Source organism: Pseudorasbora parva, chromosome 5 (genome assembly GCF_024679245.1).
Source record: "Pseudorasbora parva isolate DD20220531a chromosome 5, ASM2467924v1, whole genome shotgun sequence".
Taxonomy (NCBI): Eukaryota; Metazoa; Chordata; class Actinopteri; order Cypriniformes; family Gobionidae; genus Pseudorasbora; species Pseudorasbora parva.
In genome coordinates, this window is record NC_090176.1 from 10226735 (window position 1) to 10251608 (window position 24874).

Here is a 24874-nt window from a genome sequence, read left to right on the forward strand (position 1 = left end):
CACCTGACCCTAACTGTACCCTTAAACTTACCCACACCACCACACCTGTCCCTAACTGTACCCTTAAACTGACCCACACCACCACACCTGACCCTAACTGTACCCTTAAACTGACCCACACCACCACACCTGTCTCTAACTTTACCCTTAAACTTACCCACACCACCACACCTGTCCCTAACTTTACCCTTAAACTGACCCACACCACAACACCTGACCCTAACTTTACCCTTAAACTTACCCACACCACCACACCTGTCCCTAACTTTACCCTTAAACTGACCCACACCACCACACCTGTCCCTAACTTTACCCTTAAACTTACCCACACCACCACACCTGACCCTAACTTTACCCTTAAACTTACCCACACCACCACACCTGTCCCTAACTTTACCCTTAAACTTACCCACACCACAACACCTGACCCTAACTTTACCCTTAAACTTACCCACACCACCACACCTGTCCCTAACTTTACCCTTAAACTGACCCACACCACCACACCTGTCCCTAACTTTACCCTTAAACTTACCCACACCACCACACCTGTCCCTAACTTTACCCTTAAACTTACCCACACCACCACACCTGTCCCTAACTTTACCCTTAAACTTACCCACACCACCACACCTGTCCCTAACTTTACCCTTAAACTGACCCACACCACAACACCTGACCCTAACTTTACCCTTAAACTTACCCACACCACCACACCTGTCTCTAACTTTACCCTTAAACTGACCCTCACCACACCTGACCCTAACTTTACCCTTAAACTGACCCACACCACCACACATGTCCCTAACTTTTCCCTTAAACTGACCTACACCACCACACCTGTCCCTAACTTTACCCTTAAACTGACCCACACCACCACACCTGACCCTAACTTTACCCTTAAACTGACCCACACCACCACACCTGTCCCTAACTTTACCCTTAAACTGACCCACACCACTACACCTGTCCCTAACTTTACCCTTAAACTGACCCACACCACCACACCTGTCCCTAACTTTACCCTTAAACTGACCCACACCACCACACCTGTCCCTAACTTTATAACTTTATATTGTATCCTCAATATCAGCAAAAGTGTTGTGCAATACAATATGAACACAATAAGTACATTAGTAAGTACAATAAGTACAAAGTAGTTAAGGCCACCTAAGAAAAAGGACCGACACTGGTATGTCATTTGTATTTTCACATTTGTAACAAAGATGGTACATTTAAAATTAAGTTTAAACTTCATCACTTAACTTTACATCTAATATCAAATAACATACTACAATTCAAATATATATATATATTAAAGTACTTTACATGTGCTTTTGTACGTATTTAGAGCACAACAAAATCAAAAGTACAACTTCAAAGAACATTTTAAAAAGTGCACTCAAAGTACACTTAAGTGGCCTTTCACTTCATTAATATTATATTATTTACATTTAATCATTTAGCAGATGCTATTATCCAAAGCGACTTACAAATAAGTCTGCTTTTAAGATCATTAGTACACTACAACTGCACATTCAACACATTTAAGTGATCTTTTGATAAACTAGGGATTAGCAAACTAACAAAACAAGTCACACAGGTGAACTAGCCCAATGCAAAATACATACATCAAATGTAAAAAGCAACTGTTGTACATTATGTGTTCTGCACAGATCAGTTCTAGAACAGCATCTATGAAACCCACCTCCCACATGACAGCAGCAGCAACATTTATCGAGAATCCAGCCACAGCAGGAGCGCACACCCTTATCACTCCTCATGACCGCTCAGAGACGCATGTCTCAACACAGAGATGTTCCGGGAGGACTGAGTAATTACTCTCATTCAGCCTGACTTTACATCCACAACAGACAGACAGAGAGAGAGAGAGAGAGAGAGAGAGAGAGAGGGCGGAGCAACAGAGCTCTCATGTTTCACTTTCTAAACAGACAAAAGCCGCAGTCAGTATGCTGTGTGTGATAACGTGAACCCATGACAATGTGTCCGGTCGTAGTACGCTTACGGGACACTCAACTCTTTTCTCTCTTTCTTTTAAAGCACTTAAATGAGAAGCTCATGGAAAACACAACACACATTCCCATGCAGATAACGCTAGCTGAACTTCTGAACTGGATCAGAGAGAAAAGATTCACCGATGCTTTAAGTTCAGCTCAGAATAAGTGAAGATTACATGACATAAATACAGAACGGCTGGCCAGTTTTGTTTGCAGGTTAAACTGTTATCAGGAGACCTGTCGCCTGCTGTGTGTGTCGCAACACTGCATCGCTGGAATGACTACAGAGCAATTCAAAGAAACAATGCCTACCATACATACCGGTTTCTAGGTAATACACAACACATTTAGGTCAGAAAGATTTAAAGAATGAATAAGTTCCCAAAAAGTATTTAGACATCTAAACCACATGTGGATCATGTTGCACTAAATTGCAACTTCATCATTACAAAATGTGTAATTCCAAATATACACTTCTACTGGGGACTGTTCACCAGTCTATCAAATTATTAAATCAGAGTTTAGGATCTAAACAGGCCTCGAGGTTTCAGAAATTAATGCATTGAAGCCAGTTATATACTTATGCATTGTCATTAGTACAAGTTGGTGTTTGTTTTATTGTAATGCATTGTATTTGTGTGGTATTGACATGTGTTTATGCAAGACGGTTTACATATCTTTACACATTTAAGTATCTTTTTAAAAGTATGGTAAACTAAAAAAAAAACACAGGAAACATCTTGATTCAATTTCAAAATCTAGATCAGCATCTCAGAGCACATGTGCTGGTCTGGCGCGTGTCTTATTACTGAATGAAACTCAGCCCTACACATTTCAGTCCTAGCTGGATAGAACATGAAACAGTTAAGTGCCCCTATTATTGTTGTTTTCTCTCTCTAACATTCCCTTTAATGCAGTGTGTAATAGAGATGTTTGTGAATGTAAACGCTCTGCAAAGTTGTAAAGTCGACAAAAAAAAGATATTGTCTCCCAAAAGAGAGAATCGACTCTGGACCAAGTCGCTTGAATTTCGAATCCTAATGCGTGACTTTCACACGTCACTAGAAATGACATTTGCATAACATAATTTGACCCGCCCTCAAACATCGTTTTACTGATGACTGATTCTCAAATCTCAGAGTTAAACGCGGGATTGGCAAAACGCTTGCTTGTGACAGATGGGACGATACTCAGTTTGCCTGGACCAGCTGCTCCTCAGACTCACAGCCTGTAAGAATTATTAATCATCGATGTGTATATTTTCTGCTGGGTGTTCATAATTCGTAGTTTTTTGTTTAATATTGTGAACGTTTCTAGCTAACCGGCTAACTCACGTTATTACTGTCTTAATGAAATACTTCTTCTAATCAGCTGTGGGCCAATTTTACCTTAAACTGTGTCTATTAATGCAGATTGTCTGTCGTTCTTACTACTTTGAGTAAAGATAAAGGATGGAGCAAGATGTGATTAACAAACATTAGTGCTCCGCTAACACATGCGCCGTTATTGATACAGTTCCCGCATGTGCACCGCAATAAATTAGAAATACAGACTCACATGGGTTTGTTGATGGACATCACAGGAATTACAGTTACAACATCTCATAATGTACCTCAAACTGAGTAGTGTATCTCTGAGAAATGCCCTGCTCAAGTCGTTCTTGTGATGGAGGTTCGGGTTGAATAACTAGCTCTTCACAATGATTCATCATCGGGCTCACGCTCGGATTGATATGGTAAAATCGACATCATAATTATTGTCTTTACAGTGTGTCCAATCGATGAGCTTTAGAAAGCCTCCGCAGCTGAAGTTCAGTTATGGTAATGGGCATTTCGTTTAGCCCTGTAGGCAGTAGGCCAGACGTAACAGACTGGGCCATCTGGCCAATCAGAGCAGAGTAGCTCTCGGAAAGGAGGAATTTAGAGAGAATGAATCATCCATCAAGTTGTTTGAGAAACACTGAACAATGTGGTGATGTGCAGTGTATATAATGAGAAAATTAAAGTGTTTTTTGACCTTTGATGCATGTAAATCTGTTGTTGGAGACCCTAATATTATGCTTTAAAATAGGCTACTATGGGCACTTTAAAGGGAATTCAGAATACTTCTGACTGTTGCAGATCTGCATGGACACTGCCTTCATTTCCATATGAGTCTTCTCGTCAGGTGAACTACGCTATGCCCTTTTTGCATTTGCAGCGGAATCTTTATGGTAATGTCAGTCGTCTCCCACAACAGACAGGAGGAGTTATGCAAATCAGTCTCAGACTCTAAAATAGATCCAATATTAAAAGCGCTGTCTCTTTCGCACACCAACACAATGAAACCACATATCCGACTAGCCTGACCTCAAATTCAACAGACTAATGTATGAATGCAGAGAGAAACTGTCATTGCATCCCTAAGATCTGAACTTAAACAGGCAATATTCTCTAAACACTGGCAAGGTTCTGTCAAACTTATGAACAAACATTCTTCCAGTAAGGTTTCTAGAATGTTCCTTCAAAGTTATTTTGGACTTTAAGATATTTATACAATGTTTAAGGAACGTTTGTTTAACGATTTTAAATTTACTAACTTCTTGTTTAAGTGTTTAGAGAACATTCAAATGTAAAGTTCCCAAAATTATAAGATGGAATGTTCCCTAAATGTTTTCTGTTCGCATCACCAATCGTTAGAACATTCAGAAATATTGCTTTCACATTTTTCCATATAAAACCCACTCTATATAAAAACTTATCTGGCCGATAATTCATGAATTATTCCCCATCTAAGGCTCCAGGAAGCTATGTAATAAAACCCTTCATTTCCACTTCAGCAAATGAATCATGAGTTACAGAAAATAAAAGATGCGCTGATTGGAAAACTGCAACACACAAAGAAAATGGAACATTCCACAGAAGTGTCATTACTTTCCATTTTGAGGATGTTTCAGTGTGAGTCACACAAGCTTTTTAGTTAACAATGACTCTCACATTTGCATTATCCCTTTAATGAGCACAAAGGAAAACCTTTTTAACTTCAAGGCATTACATTTAAACACATTAAAGTCCTCTTGAGGCCACTTTGGAGGTTTGTTGAGGCCCTCTGGCCCTCTATAGTGGTGTTGGTCTACAATCAATAAGTAATAGGATTTTTTATTCTAATAATTTATGTTTCTCATATTACGGTGCATGATTCATTGTTGCATGCAATTTAAAAAAATCCAGTCAAGTCCCGCCCTATGTCATTTCTTGATCCTGATTCACTCTTAAACATTCCACATCATAAAAGTTTTAGAAATATTTTGATTTGGAAATCTTTACTGTTGTATACTGTGAGTGACCTGGAGTCATGTTAATGTTAAAAAAGAGCACAGCAGTGTTTAGGGTAAACAGCCTCACAGTATCTGTCCAAATAAAAGGACATGGACAGGCCACTCAAATCTACCCAGCCTCACGCGTTTAATCAAGGCCTCAGGACATCATGTCACTAGCACATAAAAAAGCATGCTAATGTAGTGAGAAAAATCAAGAGCTCTTTGGGAGTCACTTCCATTTCCATCTAACAACAGAGTTATGGAGCCCTCTAGAGGACAAAGACTGTAGTGTCACTACAGTCAATGTGTACTATGACAGAGAAATGCATTGCACTCTACACACCAATTGGAAGTAATATCAAAAGCAATTTCAACATATCCTCCTTGACTTATTATTTAATCAGACTCCCAAAAAAACTGTATATAAAAGTGTTTATTTTTAAAACGAAAATGTATGCATGCATGAAATAAAGGGAATGTTTATGTACATAAAGCATATATTAATTTTAAACTAAACACAAGTGCAAAATAATCTCCAGCTGAATCAGAAAACCCTGCTCTTCCTTACCTTTGCCCGCTGGGAAAAAGCAGTCCATCTCCACACTGCTGCGTGAGTGAGAGATACACAGAGCGCTGCTGGGTACCAGTCCCTCCTGGGGAGGGGTCTTGTCTGTGGTCCGCACCAGACACCATCCCGGCCGGTCGCTGGGCCGCTCCAACAGCTCCACAGTCTGACCGGTCTGGATGCTGAGCTCAGACGTGTTGCCCGCCACAAAGTCCTGCAGGACCACCGTCAGCTCACACCCTCCAGAGAGCTGCAGAGACAAACAGAGAAAGAGACGGGCTTTAATGGAAACGAAAACATTTGGATTTAAGGGTGGGTGATATTCTGATTAAGAGACACGATTAAAGGTTAACAGTGAGCGGTTACACTCAAGTGATGTTGCCGTGCTGAGCTGTCATGACAGTTTATTATTTCATATCACAAAACAAGTTATTTTAAAAATTTAAGCACAAAAAGCAGCGGAAAAATAACTGATTCCAATATTTGTGCGCTGTCTGAGAGATTAGGTGTGTCTCAAATGACGCACTATACACTACGCACTTATGTACTCAACAGAGCAGTGTTAGTGAAAGCGAAAGTTAAGTGATGTGAAGGCCATGTATGGTAACTCTGTCCTCTGCATGCGTTAGTGCACACACATTAGAAGCAGTGAGAAGTAAACACACACACACTGCAAGCCGTAGACACACACCCAGAGCACTGGGCAGCCATTTTTAACATCATAACGTCTAAAATAAACGAAAATCATACAAAGAGGTCAAGAAAACACATACTGGCATACTGTGTTACTATTACAGATAAACAGGATATTTAGTGCATACTGAATGTACAGTGGAACACAGAGAGATGAACAGAGAGATAGAAAGAGATTCAAATATGAAGGAGGAAGACTTTTCATCTGTTATAGTAAAGGCTCTTCACAAACCGGAAACTGATTCCTGATCAGATGTGGCATTTCAGTATATTCAAGAGAGAAAAACAGTGTGTGTGTTTGTGTGTGTGTGTGTGTGTGTGTGTGTGTGTGTGTGTGTGTGTGTGTGTGTGTGTGTGTGTGTGTGTGTGTGTGTGTGTGTGTGTGTGTGTGTGTTTGTGTGTGTGTGTGTTTGTGTGTTTGTGTGTGTGTGTGTGTGTGTGTGTGTGTGTGTGTGTGTGTGTGGTAGGGGACATTATGGCTTCTGGAGACATTATAGAGCATGAACTCTGGTCAGAGTGTACATCTGTTATCAGTTTTACAGCTTTCCTTCTCAAATATTAACAGTGAAAAGACTGACCTAAAAACATGGTTCACATGTACAGTACATTGTTGTTTTTGGCAAACCTCTAAGTTTCATCATTACTGGTTTAACACGGATCTCAAGACAGCCGTAAAGGTGTCATGAATAAGGTCAGAGCTGTGACTAGGCCCTGGATATCGGGCTGTAGTTTTCTTTGGTGAATGTTTTCACAGATGAGCCAGTTTGGAAAATGTAATTATTGTTTAATTTTGGCACAAGCAAGAATTACATATTAAGTTTAATATATATATATATATATATATATATATATATATATATATATATATATATATATATATATATATATATATATAATACAATCATTTTGTAGGTCATCCAGGAACTTTTCACCTACTGTAATTTGCATTCAGATATACTACTCTTTTTGCGTACTGTTTTTTTTCACATACTTTATAGTAGGGAAGTATTTGATTTTGTATGCAGCGAAGGTCAAGACGAACTGCTGAAGTTCAAACTTACCATCAGTGAGTGGTTGTTAAGGCATAGTTAGAGTGTTCTGGGTGAGTGCTGGGTATTTGTAAGGTGCTCTATATGGAACCAAGTCATTGGAAGGGTGTTCCGAGTTGCTATGGGGATCTGGGTGGCTGTTAAGATGTCTTTAGTGGTTGCTAGGGTGTTTATAAGGTGTTCTGAGTGGTTGTTAGGGTATACTGAGTTGCTAAGGGGATCTGGGTGGTTGTTAAGATGTCTTTAGTGGTTGTTAGGGTCTTTATAAGGTGTTCTGAGTGGTTGTTAAGGTGTTCTGAGTTGCTAAGGGGATCTGGTTGGTTGTTAAGATGTCTTTAGTGGTTGTTAGGGTCTTTATAAGGTGTTCTGAGCAGTTGTTAGGGTGTTCTCAGTTGCTAAGGGGATCTGGGTGGTTGTTAAGATGTCTTGAGTTGTTGCTAGGGTGTTTATAAGGTGTTCTGAGCAGTTGTTAGGGTGTTCTCAGTTGCTAAGGGGATCTGGGTGGTTGTTAAGATGTCTTGAGTTGTTGCTAGGGTGTTTATAAGGTGTTCTGAGCGGTTGTTAGGGTGTTCTGAGTTCCTAATGGGATCTGGGTGGTGGTTAACATGTCTTTAGTGGTTGCTAGGGTGTTTATAACGTGTTCTGAGTAGTTGCTAGGGTGTTGCTAGGGTGTTCTGAGTTCCTAATGGGATCTGGGTGGTGGTTAAGATATCTTTAGTGGTTGCTAGGGTGTTTCTAAGGTGTTCTGAGTAGTTGCTAGGGTGTTCTGAGTTGCAAAGGTGATCGTGGTTGCTAGTTGATTGTTATGGTGCTGTGAGTGGTTGCTAGTAGTTTCTACCTGGTTGTTAATGCATTTCAAGGGTGTTATTTGCTAAGGTGCTCTGGGTGAGTGCTAGGCTGTTGCTAAGGTTATCTGAGTGGTTGCTATGTGTTTCCAAGTAGTTGTTAATGCATAGCAAGGGAGTTGCTAAGGTGATGCTAAAGTGCTCTAGGTGGTTGCTAATTTGTTCAGAGTGATTGCTAGGGTGTTGCTAAGGCAATCTGAGTGACTGCTAAGTGTTTCTAAGTTGTTATTAATGTTTTGCAATGGTAGCCTGGCTCTGCCCTCCTACGTACTTCCGCTCAATTTTCATTTTCCTTCAGTACTACGTCTGGGACTGCTGTGTAGTCTTAGGTTTTCTCCGAACAAATTTTTACCGGTCCAATCAGCGAACAGAGGGAGTGGCTGAGAACGATGACGTTTATGTCGAGCGCTAGTTTGAGATGTAGTTCAGTAATGGCGGTGGAGAAAGATGCAAACTAAACCATTCATTGCATTGTGGCACCGCTGCCGAATATCTTTCAACAATATATCACTTCAAAATTCACTGTTTGTAATCATTTTTGACCACTGCAGAACACCATACGGTTACTTTGCTGTTATTAGGATGCATTTCTAGACTTGTATTTCCTTAAAATGCTGGCAAGTATTTAGAAGAGCAATATATTTCATCACCGCTCAAACAAATGAAAATAAAAGCACTTAAACATTTGAATTGGTCCGTTATTTATAGCAGCATTTATTATCATACCAAGCATATGACATTTTATTTACAGCATACAATGATATTACGGACCACGTGAGCGTCGCGTTCCCGATCACAGAACTCTCCTCTCCACCGTGGCGTGAATAAATCACAATCCGAATGCACGAGTTTTAGGTTTTATCCTATAGTTTTATTACTGAGGTGGCATGCACATGTGCACTTTTATTTTGTCGGATTTCCATGAGTGAAACAGGCGAAGGGCGCATGACATACGTCACGACCAAACGTAAGCGATTGGTTATGGCAGATCCAGAGTGGCTCAGGGCAGATCCAATAGTTTTAAACCTCAACAGGGTGCCCGCCTTCGCGGAAATAAACCCTTGTCAATAGAGAGTGGCCAGACTCTATGTACAAATGAAATGTACGAGAGTCTGGTAAAACCAGGCTATTGCAAGGGTGCTCTGAGGTGCTAATGTGTTTTTTAAGGTGATAAGGGTGGTTGTTAAGGTGTTTTAGTGACTGCTATAATGTGATGATGGTTGATAGGGTGTTCTGACTTGCTAAGGTATTGCTAAAGTGATTAGCAATGTGATTAGGAATGTTGCTAGTTCATTGTTATGGTGTTCTGAGTGGTTGCTAGGTGTTTATATGTGGTTGTTGATGCATTGCAAGGGTTTTCTAATGTGCTACGGTGTTGCTAAGGTGGTTTGGGTAGTTGCTACAGTGTCCTGAGCAAGCCTCGTGATGAAAACTGAAGCCAAAGCGCCTCGATCGCGGCGGTTGGTCCCAGTATAGGTCATAACCCCGTCAGTGATTTCTAATGGACGCGAGACCAACTAAACAATCAAATAACACTGTGGTTTCAAAATAACAACGACGGTTTCTGTCATTTTAGGCAGTTATCATCTCGATTTCCTTTCAAGTGTTCATTTTTTTAATAAGTTCGGTTTTAGTTAGTTATTTGATGCTATAAAAACAAGAGGTGTGGCATCATAATTGACAGCTGAGATTAAGTTATCACTGAGGCACTAACAGACTTTTTTCAGGATTCTCAGGAGGAGACTGGAGCTTTAGCTTTAATTTCTACATTTCCATAACTGTTTATTTCACACCACCATAATGAGTTGTTCTGCATCTGCGAGAGTGTGGGCGGGCTTTTGATATCGCGGCTCTATTTCCTGCTCTCTGCTGCGCAGACCCTGTCCCAAATCTGCCCAAGATGTCAGCGCCATATTCAGACGTAGACGGATTCCTTTTTCTTCAGGTTCTCTGGGTGGTTGCTAGGGTGTTGCTTAGGTGATCTGAGTGGTTGCTAGGGTGTTCAGAGAGATTGACTACAAGCCTACCCCATGGCCTCTATGATATTCTGCTCTCTTAACTCTTGACTCATGTGTCTGCTTCCATGCCAGTCTATGGGATTTTTATTCACACATTCTCCAGGCAAAAATCATAAGTGCATGCAATCATAAAAAGCTGCATGATGAAGTGTAATGCATCATGTTAGGGGTTTGCTAAAACCTTAGCGATGGCTCCTAATAATAAAACATCAGGTTTGCTCAAAGACTGACGGATGGAGGCACAAACAGTGTTAATGACATGCATTAACACTCAGACATCTGCTGATTGACCCAGCAAATCAAGACCTCTTCAATAACCAGGAGACACAAACCACACAGATGACTGGAAGTAACCCGCTGAACCGCACACACACACACTCCTCTAATCTCTGTGAGATGTAGCATGCAGCCAATAGAGGCTTCAGACCACCCTCTGCATTTCCTGTATATGTCCCTCTTTCCTCTCTCCATCCACTTCTGAGACGCATGGCTTAACTGCAGAAGCAATCAGAGCTCATTTCAAAATAAACTAGTGAAGATTGACCCACTTCTGGATCTGCAGATCAACACCCAAAGAACTCAACTATCATTCCAATACACTGTTTGGTCACTGCATTCAATCATTTTAAAATAATTTAGAAGAGACCAAAAGCTCATGCCACATGACACACAAGAAAAAAAGATAAATCGTGCGTACGATTTAGCAAATCGAGGGAACGAATTAGTAAAATGTGTGCACGATGTGGGGTTTGTCATTATCATCCTCATATCCATCATTACTATTATTCTTATAATTATATATTAGTGCTGGGGAAAGATTAATCGTGATTATTAATGTCCACTTTTAAACTAAACAAAAAGAGTTAGTTAAGCAAAGTGTGTTGTTCGCGAGAGCATTTCAGGATGGTTCTAGTCTGAATAATATAGGTATGTATTATTTCTGATTATTACACGGCTCTGTGAAATACTTGATTCTGATTGGTCAATTGCGCATTCCAGCGGTATGTTATTTCCAGATAACACGCTCATCCGGGTACTACGAGTTATCTTGACCAGCACTACTTCTATGCTTAACGCTGGCGCCATCTTGTGGCTTAAACAGCCGTGGGTTACAATGGAAGACTTCAAGGCGGTTTCCTTTATAAAGTTTTTAATGTAGATATTTTTCTTACACAAACGCATCGATTCGAATCAGAAGGCTCTATTAACCCATTGGAGCCGTGTGGAGCACGTTATTTGACGGACAGCTGCATTTTTTATGGACTTCAAAAACAGCTAACGTTACAACTACTGCTGGGATTAACGTTAGCCTGGACTTTTTAAATATAACTCTGATTATATTTGTCTGACAGAAGAATGTCATATACACCTATGATAACTTGAGGGTGAGTAAATCATAGGCTTGGTTTCATTTTTGGGTGAACTAACCCTTTCAGCATTCATTTTCAACATTTAGCAGCAATAGATAAAGGCTTAAAGCAGGTTGGAACTGTTTTTCTTCACGGAAGCTTTGCGTAAGAGCTTTTTATAAACCCCTTCAGAGTGATGCAAGACCCCTCCGCTTCACTCTGTCGGGGTTTATTCTGCGATAACAACCCGGCTGAGTGTACATTATCCCTTACTTAATCACATCCAAAATAAAAGTTTGTGTTTGCATAATATGTGTGTGTACTAAGTATAAATATTATGTATATATAATATCACACAAAAATGCATGTATATATTTAAGAAATATCCGCATGTATATACTGTATATATATATATATATATATATATATATATATATATATATATATATATATATATATATATATATATATATATATATATATATATATATATATATATATATATATATATATATATATATATATATACACACACATACATTAAAAAAAGTTGAGAAAACTTAAAAGTTAAAGGCAACCAGCTGCAGAAAATTGAGTTGTCCACTTAGGGTCAAGAGTTGTACAAACTTTGTTTGAGTTATCTCAACTTCATGTTAAATAGTTGAATAAACTTTAAAAGCTGAATTAGTCAAACAAAACATAAGTTGGATTTTTTACAGTGTACACATACAGTCTTGTTCAAAATAATAGCAGTACAATGTGACTAACCAGAATAATCAAGGTTTTTAGTATATTTTTTATTGCTACGTGGCAAACAAGTTACCAGTAGGTTCAGTAGATTGTCAGAAAACAAATGAGACCCAGCATTCATGATATGCACGCTCTTAAGACTGTGCAATTGGGCAATTAGTTGAAAGGGGTGTGTTCAAAAAAATAGCAGTGTCTACCTTTGACTGTACAAACTCAAAACTATTTTGTACAAACATTTTTTTTTTCTGGGATTTAGCAATCCTGTGAATCACTAAAGTAATATTTAGTTGTATGACCACAGTTTTTTAAAACTGCTTGACATCTGTGTGGCATGGAGTCAACCAACTTGTGGCACCTCTCAGCTGTTATTCCACTCCATGATTCTTTAACAACATTCCACAATTCATTCACATTTCTTGGTTTTGCTTCAGAAACAGCATTTTTGATATCACCCCACAAGTTCTCAATTGGATTAAGGTCTGGAGATTGGGCTGGCCACTCCATAACATTAATTTTGTTGGTTTGGAACCAAGACTTTGCCCGTTTACTAGTGTGTTTTGGGTCATTGTCTTGTTGAAACAACCGTTTCAAGGGCATGTCCTCTTCAGCATAGGGCAACATGACCTCTTCAAGTATTTTAACATATGCAAACTGATCCATGATCCCTGGTATGCGATAAATAGGCCCAACACCATAGTAGGAGAAACATGCCCATATCATGATGCTTGCACCTCCATGCTTCACTGTCTTCACTGTGTACTGTGGCTTGAATTCAGAGTTTGGGGGTCGTCTCACAAACTGCCTGTGGCCCTTGGACCCAAAAAGAACAATTTTACTCTCATCAGTCCACAAAATGTTCCTCCATTTCTCTTTAGGCCAGTTGATGTGTTCTTTGGCAAATTGTAACCTCTTCTGCACATGCCTTTTTTTTAACAGAGGGACTTTGCGGGGGATTCTTGAAAATAGATTAGCTTCACACAGACGTCTTCTAACTGTCACAGTACTTACAGGTAACTCCAGACTGTCTTTGATCATCCTGGAGGTGATCATTGGCTGAGCCTTTGCCATTCTGGTTATTCTTCTATCCATTTTGATGGTTGTCTTCCGTTTTCTTCCACGTCTCTCTGGTTTTGCTCTCCATTTTAAGGCATTGGAGATAATTTTAGCTGAACAGCCTATCATTTTTTGCACCTCTTTATAAGTTTTCCCCTCTCTAATCAACTTTTTAATCAAAGTACGCTGTTCTTCTGAACAATGTCTTGAACGACCCATTTTCCTCAGCTTTCAAATGCATGTTCAACAAGTGTTGGCTTCATCCTTAAATAGGGGCCACCTGATTCACACCTGTTTCTTCACAAAATTGATGACCTCAGTGATTGAATGCCACACTGCTATTTTTTTGAACACACCCCTTTCAACTAATTGCCCAATTGCACAGCCTTAAGAGCGTGCATATCATGAATGCTGGGTCTCATTTGTTTTCTGAGAATCTACTGAACCTACTGGTAACTTGTTTGCCACGTAGCAATAAAAAAATATACGAAAAACCTTGATTATTCTGGTTAGTCACATTGTACTGCTATTATTTTGAAAAAGACTGTACATATATTATGCTAACACAACATTTTATTTTGCATGCAATTAATCATGATTAATTTTCCCCCAGCACTATTTTATTTATTTAAATTGTGTAGGTTCAGTTATTTTAATACATTAAGTTAAATGAAAATGAGATGTTGCACTGTCAAGTATCTGAATTTGTTTTATTATTGTTATTTGTTTTATATACCTTGGAATTAATGAGGTTCTATCTGACATTTCTCGTTTAAAATTGAGTTATTCATATTCTCTCTTTTCTTTTATGGGGTTACAATTTATTTTAATTTGTATGGATTTAGTTCCAGTTAACTATAATAACCCTGATCAGATTTTTTAAATTTATTTTTTTACTTGATATCCCAGTGATTGAGACGCTAAACTATTGTCTCATTATTGATCATATTCAGCATTAGAAGTGTCACTTTTTCACAAGTCACACTGCATGAACTATGAACCAAATGGTTTCAGGTAAATAATTACACGAGTGCAAGACCTGGAGTGCTGCTCATGTAATGACAGACAGACTACTCTCACAGGGTCACAGGTGAAACAGATAAAAAAAATTGTTCTGGATCAAGTCCTGCAGCTTATACAACACATACAAAACACCTGCTTTGGCTTACAGCCATTCAGAGACAAGCATACAATACACACAGCTATAACCATACTTAATTCAAGATGCTGTGGGCTTTCAGTCATACTGAAAAAAAAATGAATCAAATAAAGTTAAAATAGTATTTATAATCATGTTAATAAAATAGCATATAGGACAATAAAGAGTCTGAATGAACGAACGAACGAACAAATGTACGGTTAGTGGATTGTGTTTGTGTGATTACTCTGTTAGGACACATGTGTCCACAACAAATCAGTCAGGTCAAAACAAATATGCAAAAAACACAATGTACAAATTAAAAACGAGGACATTATGTCATGCTGACATCTTACTCAACATACGGTCAGCTGACCAAACCACACAAACACGGTCAACAGACTCCCAATGCAGTGCACAGACAACAGCTAGATCCACACCAGCAGAAACAAGTGCACAACAAGTAAAGCAGTACATATTCAAAAGATGACCGATTCCCAGAGTCACAGCAGGTCATGTTTATTTAGAGTTCATTTTCCTCCAGGATGTGTGAAGATTACACCACTAGCATTCAGAGACACTAGAGTCAACGCAATAAGAACAGTGCACATGTACTCCACATATTTAGATGTTTCAAAAAGCACTTTTGACTTCATTTGTACTGCAAAGATGTGAATAGAGGTGTTTAAAGGAGCCCACTGCTGTGATTGGCGAACGTTTAAATATTAAAAATAAAAGGATTCCTCTCTGGAGAAGCGTTCAGTCTTTCCAACTGGCTTTTAAAGGGAATGTGAGACGAGCCTCTGATTGGTTTATTGAACGTTACCCCCAAACACACCCATGACTCATTAGGAGATGAGGAACAACACCCTTTTGGACCATGCGCCGAAAAAAAATTTCTGTCGTTAAAATAGCAAAAGTGGATTTGGACACGCCTTCAGACCATGCGCTCAGATCGTTAAAATAGGGCCCAAGGACTTATGACCATAAACTCAAATTTAATGATCGGTGGGAACTCCGGAAAGGGAACTCTACACTCTCAGAAAAAAAGGTACATTTCTGTCACTGGGGCGGTACCCTAAGGTACACAACCAAAAAGGTACTACTATGTACCTTTAAGGTACTAATACGCACTTTTAAAGTACTGATACGTTAGCCTGACAAGCCAGACACACCTCAAAATGTTTGGTCTGGAAACTCACCATTGACAGCTCAATCCGAGGGGCGGGATAAACGGTTGTCTTTCAAACTCCCTCTGCACGCGATAGGATAGCGCTACACCAACCAGAGCAACGAAGGTGAAACTTCAGTGCCGTTCTTTGTTCTTTTCTCAGAGAAAAGCTTAACTCCAAGTCTTCCAGAGTCGCGGTCAAAGCTGATTCGAAAGGCCGCCGTTCGCCAGTTTCTGTCTTTACTAGAAGCACGCAAACGCAACTCGGCCGTCGTCATTATGGCCCCACCCACCGACTCTATACACGATGTGATTGGCCCGACCAGAGTTTGGCGTTTACAGCTCAGAAGGGTATTGAGAGTTGCTAGATGACACTCACAGGCAGATTAGATTTGCTGCCGCTAGAGTGCGTCTAGATTTCTAGGCTACTGATATGTACCATTTAGGGTAGAGTAAGGTACAAAGATGCACCTTTTCACTTTTGTACCTTAAGGGTACTGCCCTAGTGACAGCACTGTACCTTTTTTTTCTGAGAGTGTACTGTTGAGCACTGCACTTTACCAGACAGACACAACAAGCTTTATGTAGAGAGCCTTCTTTAAATGTCACTGAGCATCTAGTTTTAGAAGTGATCAGTAGATGTGTTCAGTCTGCTTCCTCGTGCGCGCGCTCACACCATCTGCTTGGCGGACTATCGGGTAACCGTAGTGATCGAGAGGAAAGGCGGGTTGCTAGGTAATTTGGGGTCACAGATGGAGAATATCCCGCGTCAGAAAGGACATAAACGTCACATGAGCTTCATGTGAAAGGTCTCGCAGATTGCAGGGCTTTATCATGGCGCTCAGAGGATTCAGAGGTGCAAAACAAAGCAGCGACAACTGCAAATGATTATTTAGAGAAGCTACAAACATATCAGAGCCAGGGATATCCAGAATACATAATGAGAAGATATTTCATTTCATGTGGTTGTACACATTTGAAAGAGATCACAGATTTTCATTACATTTCAGTCTGTTCCTCAGAGTCTGTTCCTCCCTGCAGCTCATTTATTTATGCATTTGATTTTTTTTTTTGCTTTTTTCGAAAAACTGCAATGAGCATTCTTCAAAACACCCCCTTATGTGTTGCACAGAAGAAAGTAAGTCATACACGTTTTGAACAATATGAGGGAGAGTAAATTATGGCAGAGTTTTCATTTCAAGGTGAACTATGCCTGAAGATGTGATAATAAAAGAGGGTGTGTTCGGGAGATTATGTCAGTATGAGTTTACTGGGTTAACAATCTGTTTCCTGCCACTGTTATCAACCTCAGTTTAACATGTAAATCTCCTTATGGAATGCCATAGCACTGACTGACACACACACACATATGGACATATCTGTGCTTCAATAAAACTCATTTCACATACTACACTTTACACTCTCAGATATTACGAAACAGCATAGGAAATAACACCCATCCAAAAAAACAACAACTTACACAGTTAATTCAGAGTTCACAGCGTAGCGCTCAGAAAAGAACACGTCTCCACACCTTTAACCAGCATGATCACAGACAACCGGCTCTCACAGTCTGTCAGTAAAACCCTGATATCCCTCTCTCTCTCTCTCTCCCTCGCTCGCTCTCTCTCTCTCACATGGCTTATAGAGTTAAGAAAGAAACAGGAACAAACATATGAATGCCACTTACTCGACTGCTCTCTTTGAAAAGTTTAAAACTCATCCACTTTGGCATGACGACTTATCTGTCCTCCTCCTCCGACTATCTCTGTTTTCTCTCTCCTCCCTCCCTCGGTTTCTCTCTCTCTAAAGCCTCTCTGATTGGTTTAGTTCAGTGTGGTGCTCTTCTCATGTGTGAACACCAGAACTCTTTGGTCGTGTCTGTATTTGCCATCGTCGTCCACCTGTCCTCATGCCTGTGTGTTAGGTTGAATAAACGTAGCCATGTTAAGACTGTGCCTTAAGAACTAGTCTGACCAGCGAGCTTTTAGCCAATGAGTGATCAGCCTTACTTTTCAGATTCGATTGTGACCGATCTACAGATTTATGTAACCAAATTATGACCAGTCTTAAATATAAAATTAGATGACTAACTTGACTAATTAACTGATTATAGCGGAGTACTTTATGTAACCGGCCACAAATTACTAGTTCAGTGGTGAAATATTTCATTTTCTTTAGTTATTTTACATGAATTAAAAAAAAGAGGACAATAAACATGTATATTTTTGTTTACCTTATTTGTCTATTTGTTATTTTAATTAATAATGAATTATGATGTTTGTGGGTCCAAGTAGTTTTAATATAATTTAAACCTTTATTCAAGATTACTACAATTAGTAAAACATAATCCTACATATCATTCATTCAGATTAAGAATTTGAATAAATAAACAAAAAAACAAAAAACAACAACAACAACAAAAAAAACTATATATATATATATATATATATATATATATATATATATATATATATATATATATATATATATATATTGATTCATATATATATATATATATATATATATATATATATATATATATATATATATATGAATCACAAACTAAATGGTTGATTACCTTGTTTCATTAAGATTTATAGAAAATGTTTTATTAAGCTCTAGTCTTAATACAAAGATATTCTATATTCATAATATGAATAATATGTAATAATTGTTATGGTATTGTACTATTAATTGACATGTGTACATTTTGAAAAAAGGCAGCTTTTTTGTGTGCAGTAAATAGTAACCACTGCAAACAGTACACAGATCAAACAGTTTTATTAAATATGACTTAAAAAATAAATTATTTTCATATCATTGGATTTAATTTTTTCATGTTCACAAACTGAACATACTATATAAAGTAATTTTTATTAGATCGAGTAGTTTGCTAATTAAAATAGATCTTTTTTTTATCCCTACTACCCTTATTTTTGCATCTTAACTCATTTTTACGCAAGTTTAATTGTTTAGTTGATTTCACACGTGGTGTAGTTCAGATTAGCTGTACAAAACATATGTATGATCAATAAGTTATGACAACATATTTCAAAAATTTAGGGACAATTGCTTTCACATGCACATGAACTTTAACGACATCCCATTCTTAATATTCTTAATATGGAGTTGACCCACCCTTTGCAGCTATAACAGCTTCAACTGTTCTGGGAAGGCTTTCCACAAGGTTTAGGAGTGTGTTTATGGGATTTTTTGACTCGCTCATCTCACTCATCCATGTCTTTATGGACTTTGCTTTGTGCACTGGTGCGCAGTCATGTTGGAACAGGAAGCGGTCATCCCCAAACTTTCCCACAAAGTTGGGAGCATGAAATTGTCAAAAATGTCTTGGTATACCATTCTCTTGACAACCGCCAAATCCACACCCGTCCATCCGATTGCCAGACAGAGAAACATGATTGGTCACTCCAGAGAACACGTCTCCTCTGCTGTAGAGTCCAGTGGCGGTGTGCTTTACTCCACTGCATCTGAAGCTTTGCATTGCACTTGGTGATGTAAGGCTTGGATGAGCTGCTCGGCGTGCCACCACTTCATGGCTGAGTTGCTGTTGTTCCCAATTTCTTCCACTTTGTTATAATACCACTAACAGCTGACCGTGGAATATTTAGTAGTGAGGAAATTTCACGAATGGACTTATTGAACAGGTGGTATCACTGCACCACGCTTGAGTTCACTGAGCTCCTGAGAGCGACCCATTCTTTCACAAATGTTTGTAGAAGCGTCTGCATGCCTAGTGCTTGATTTTATACACCTGTGGCCATGGAAGTGACGGGGACACTTGAATTCAGTGATTTGGAGGGGTGTCCCAATACTTTTGGCAATATAGTTTGTTTTCACATTGCTCTAACTTATAAAAAAAAAAAAATTATGCATATTTTAAACTTTTTTTTTATAAGTTATAAAAGATTCTACTCCTTTTTAAGTCTGTTTAATGTCATTTAATTTGAAATGACTTAAAGATCCAAGATGATTGCACTTAATTTAAGGCAAAACATTTTTTTTAGTGTGTGAATGTTGGAATCACTGTGTCGTAATGGTGGGACTTTCAGGAACTTTTGAACTTAAAACACCCTGTTCAGTGTCTGTTATATGATGCACACTATACAAGCAGCATAACTTTAATTTGACATAAATAGTTAGTACATGACTACCTTGAACCCCACAACATATGGTTTAAATCAATGTAAGAATGACTGCTTGAACCATGTTGTTGCGAGTGATTTAAATCAAAGACACATGGACCGTCTAAGAAAACCTCTTTCTAGACTCTGCTTTTAAAATAATTCCATGGCCATGGAACAAAAATATATATATTGTAATAAAAAGTAAATACAGTTTCATCTTCAAGATGAAGCCAGCAAGAAATAGCAAATGGTGTGTGATGGTCTTGTGACATGCGCTCAGCACAGAGCTGTACGGATAAAAGCATCATTATGCAGTATGATGAATGTGATTTCCGCAGTGTACTGTGATACACAGTCCCTGAGCTGTTGTGGGTGAATGAAGGAAACTCTTATTCCAGTGAGACACACACCACACACACTGTGTCCTTAGCTCACATCAGCCTGAAAACAACAGAGAACTGACTTCAGCACAACACTGCACAGGGACATTAAAGAAACATGTGTGGGAACAGTCAGTGATTTGACACAATGCCGTTTTGAGGTAAAGGCAGTGCAGAAAACAAGCTGCCGCTTTAAAAGGCTAACAAAATCTAAACACAATAACCATTTATAAACACATAACAAGATAAACCCTAACAACAAGACCAACAGACACAGCCAGGCTTGTAAAAGACAATAACAGGCAACAATAGAAACACTGAATCTCAGTGCTCACTCAGTGTGTGTGAGAATAACCCTACTGGTGTCTTTTATTACCTTAGGATAAGCCATTTCAGTGAAGTTTCTTCTTCTACAGTAGCCCTAAATGGACAAACTTCTCTACAGAGCTCTAATCCCTCTGCGGTTTTGTCCTGTGTCAGCCACCGTAGCTTCTCTACAGTGTTGCCACAGTTACTTTGAAAAAGTAATCTGATTACTCCTTTAAAAAGTAATGTAGTTACTTTACAGATTACCTGATTTTAAAAGTAACTAAATTAGATTACAAGTTACTTTATTAGTTACATTCAGCAGTTGCCGACAACACCCCTGCCGCCTCAACATAGAAATGACAACCGTTTTTGGCAACACTCACTTTATTGGAAGTGCATTTTTAACAGTAACAACAATGCATCTCCTGACATTTTAAGGTGAAATTAAAAAATATTTCCTGAAAAAAACTCCCCGAGATACAAGAAGAAAGAAAAAATATATATTTAATTTTTTTACTAAGTACAATGACTAAAATAGTAGCTCACAGTGACTTGGATAAGTTACTTTAATCTGATTAACTAGTTCGCACTTACATCAAATGAAATAGAGTAAAGATCATGCGTATTTGGCGTGCTGTCCGGGGGAGGGCTCTGGGCTCAGAATTTGGCCCAAACCCAGAGTACCCCCCCGTGATAGAGATACTCTAGAACTGGACTGGAGTATATTATAGATTGCGTTGACATCTAATAAGAGTTTGTTAGAATCAAGTGAGGAGATGGGTGGTGGAGGGATGCTAAAATGAAAATGGTCAACGAAAGAAGGTAAATCTGCTGTATATATACACCCCTCTTATCATTGATTAGCTTAATGTGCTCCACTTGTGTTTAATTATCGGAGCGTGCTCCACTTGTGTTTAGTTAGGTTTAATTATCTGCACGTGCTCCTCCCGAAACTTCTCTTACTGGTTTGGAAATAGTAACACATTAGATTACTTGTTACTGGAAAAAAGTAGGCAGATAAGAGTAACACGTTACTAATAACTAAGTTACTGGCATCACTGCTTCTCTATGTGCTTCGAAAGGGAGCGGTGAGTGGTGGGTGACTGCAATTCACAACCTCACTGCTAGATGCCGCTAAAATTCACACACTGCACTTTTAAGGCAGCCCTGCGGAGCAAAGTCTTTCAACTAACAGATACTCAACGATTTTTCGGTACTTTAACCCTCTTAGACAGTTCAAAAATGATCTAATTTTTGCTGTGCACAAACTTATAAGTTGCTAATTAATTGTGCTTGCTAGGTTTTTATAAAATAAAATAACAAGTGGACTTCAGGACTTCATGTTATGACAGCAATGACCAGTATACGGCTGAAGCGTGCTTTGCTGCTGCCAGCTGTAAGAATTCTAGATTTGATGCTTTGAAGTTTTACATTTCCACATTTATTTTTACATTATCCAACTATTACTCAAAGTTTAGGTATTTTTTTTATTATTATTATTTTGAAGCATCAATTTTGCAGTAATGCTAACAGTCAAAGACCCCCATTAGCTTCTGTTCAAACATCTTTTATGTAAAATATCTTATTCAGGACAGTACTAAATAAAAAATAACATGCACCCCCTCGGCTCTTAAAGCGCTGTTTCCTTCTGGAGCATCAGTTCATTTTTAATAAATGACCTTTAGGACCTTTTTAAATAGTTGTGTTTGAGTCCCTCAGTCGTCCTCAGTGTGAAAAGATGGCTCTCAGAATCATACAGCCACTGCTGGAAAGAGCTCAAATATGCAAAAGATGCTGGAAACCTGAAGCTTTTGCGGGAGTTGGAGGATTTTCTGAAGAACATTGATCGGTTTAACTGCTCAGGACAAACAAGGACTCAAAAACAACCGTCACAAAACACACACACAGCCACAGATCATCCTGGGAACGACACACAGTATAAAGAATCAATGGTTCATAAACTTTTGAATGGGTCACTTTAATAAATTCAGCTATCGTTTTGTTTTCTGGGCTATGTAAATATATTTTATGTAAAATATCTTATAAAGACCAGTCCTAAATAAAAAAAAATAACATGCATTTTGTGTGATCCCTCTTATTTTGTTAAAATTATTCACATTTTTACAGATTCTGCAAGCAGTTTACAGACTTTCAAGCACTACTGTATGTACACTGTATATTAAGTTATTCAACACAACTCAAATCGTCTCTACAGTGCCCATAAAGACACATGATGATGGTAACAAAGCAAAAACAAAAACATCTACAGGGAACACAATACTTCTGCGACTGAACTCAATGGCTGAATACGAAAGGGCATACTTTCCTACTACATAGTAGGCAAAACAGTATGTGACAAAAAAAGGATGCCAGAATTCATAGTACTCATAAAAGAGTAGGCCAAATGTACCCGGATGAGCTGCTTCTTCTGGTGAGATTCTGAAGTGTACATACAATGGCCCCTTTACTATCCCACAGGAGAGTATGAATAAAGAGACATATATCTGATGCTGGTAGATCACATGATAATGACAACATGGAGGATGTAGTACATCCAGATTACATTCATACTATATAGAATTAATATTTTAGCAGTTGTGAAGGAGGTATTTTTCAAAAGGAGCAGTGTTTAGCAGTTGTGAAGGAGGTATTTTATTCAAAATAAGTACCTCCTCAAAAGAGTATGTGATTTCAGACACAGCCATTGTTTCTTGAAACCAATTTAAAACGAACAGTCTAGCTGGGTTAAAGAGGATGAGAGAGTTTTAGCACATCGACAGTCTAAAACTAAAACTAAAAAAAGAAGAAATAAATCTAGATAAACTCATTTGTCCACTACAATAAACAGCTAGTTGTTTTTTTGGATGACTCACGTAGTCAGCCATCATGACCATCCCAAAACACCTTACACTGCATAAAGAGACTCCACTGGTCCATTATAAAGAAGTGTCATCCAGACACCACTAAAGCATGTTCTGCTTCCTCTCACAAAAGTGCAGAGCATTGTCAACATTCAATCAGAGCAGAGTACGTGCATTACACAGAGTCCTGAAGGAAATGACACTCCTTCAAACAGAGTCAAGAGTTGATCAAACGTCTTCTCCTCAAGCACGTCACAGTGATGTGCTCAAACAAACCTCCCAGCACAAACACGCACAACTCATAAAACACAACAAGCCATTAAGAAACGGCCTAAAACCAGCACATCCACTTGTTGTCAGGAGGACACGTGTTAAATGTGTCTTACTTTGATTTGATAGGGCGCCTCATAGTTCCTATGAGGACTGAATCCAGCACACAGTTTGAAGAGGCTTTTCATGGCTGTACATGACTGTCTAACACATCTGTTTACTGCTCATGACCGCTGTACTCATCATCTGTGCTGGAGCATGACAGCCCCTGCTCATTCACAAAAGCAGGAAACCCTGTGGGACATACACCTGTCAATCACTGATCACATGATCCTTCTCTGGGTGGAGTCGTGGGTTTGGGTCTGATTTTTAGTAAAAGGATTGTCTGAATTCAGAACCGCATACTATAATACTTCTCATACGACTTATACCACATCTTTCTATGGCAGAAATAGTAAGAGTAGTATGCTAGTATTTGGTTCTGAATTCAGGAATTTGGAAACGCATACTAGCATACTACTTTTACCATATTAAGAGTAGTATTCTAGTATGCGGTTCTAAATTGAGCAATAGTGTGCAACAGTTGTGTTTTGAAGAAAAAAACAATTATGATAATTTATAAACCTTATAAACCTAAGACAGACTTTTTGTAAGCTCTGAGGTTGTTCATTGATGGTATATGCATTTGTGGAAGCTAACTGTTTATTATTATCTCAACATATTTGTTTTTAAATAAAAGTGCTTAATGACAGGATTTGTGGTGAAAACTACATTACCCATAATACTGAGCAGAAAATTCCAGCAATCAGTGAGTTGCAGCAATGAACTTAAAATATATTGTTTCTATACTAGATCAGTGGTTCCCAAACCTGTCCTGGAGGACCACCTGCCCTGCACATTTTGTATGTCTCCCAATATCTGACACACCCATTTCAGGTGTTGCAGTCTCTACTAATGAG

The 24874-nt window shown here is 38.7% G+C and overlaps 1 protein-coding gene across 1 annotated transcript in view; it reads right to left on the minus strand.

The window, feature by feature from the left end:
• The window catches only part of kalrna (kalirin RhoGEF kinase a), a 322593-nt gene that overhangs the window by 67859 nt on the left and 229860 nt on the right, over window positions 1-24874 (minus strand). The window contains 1 exon segment of the mRNA XM_067443216.1: window positions 5885-6131. Within this exon segment, the coding sequence (XP_067299317.1) occupies window positions 5885-6131 (247 nt within the window).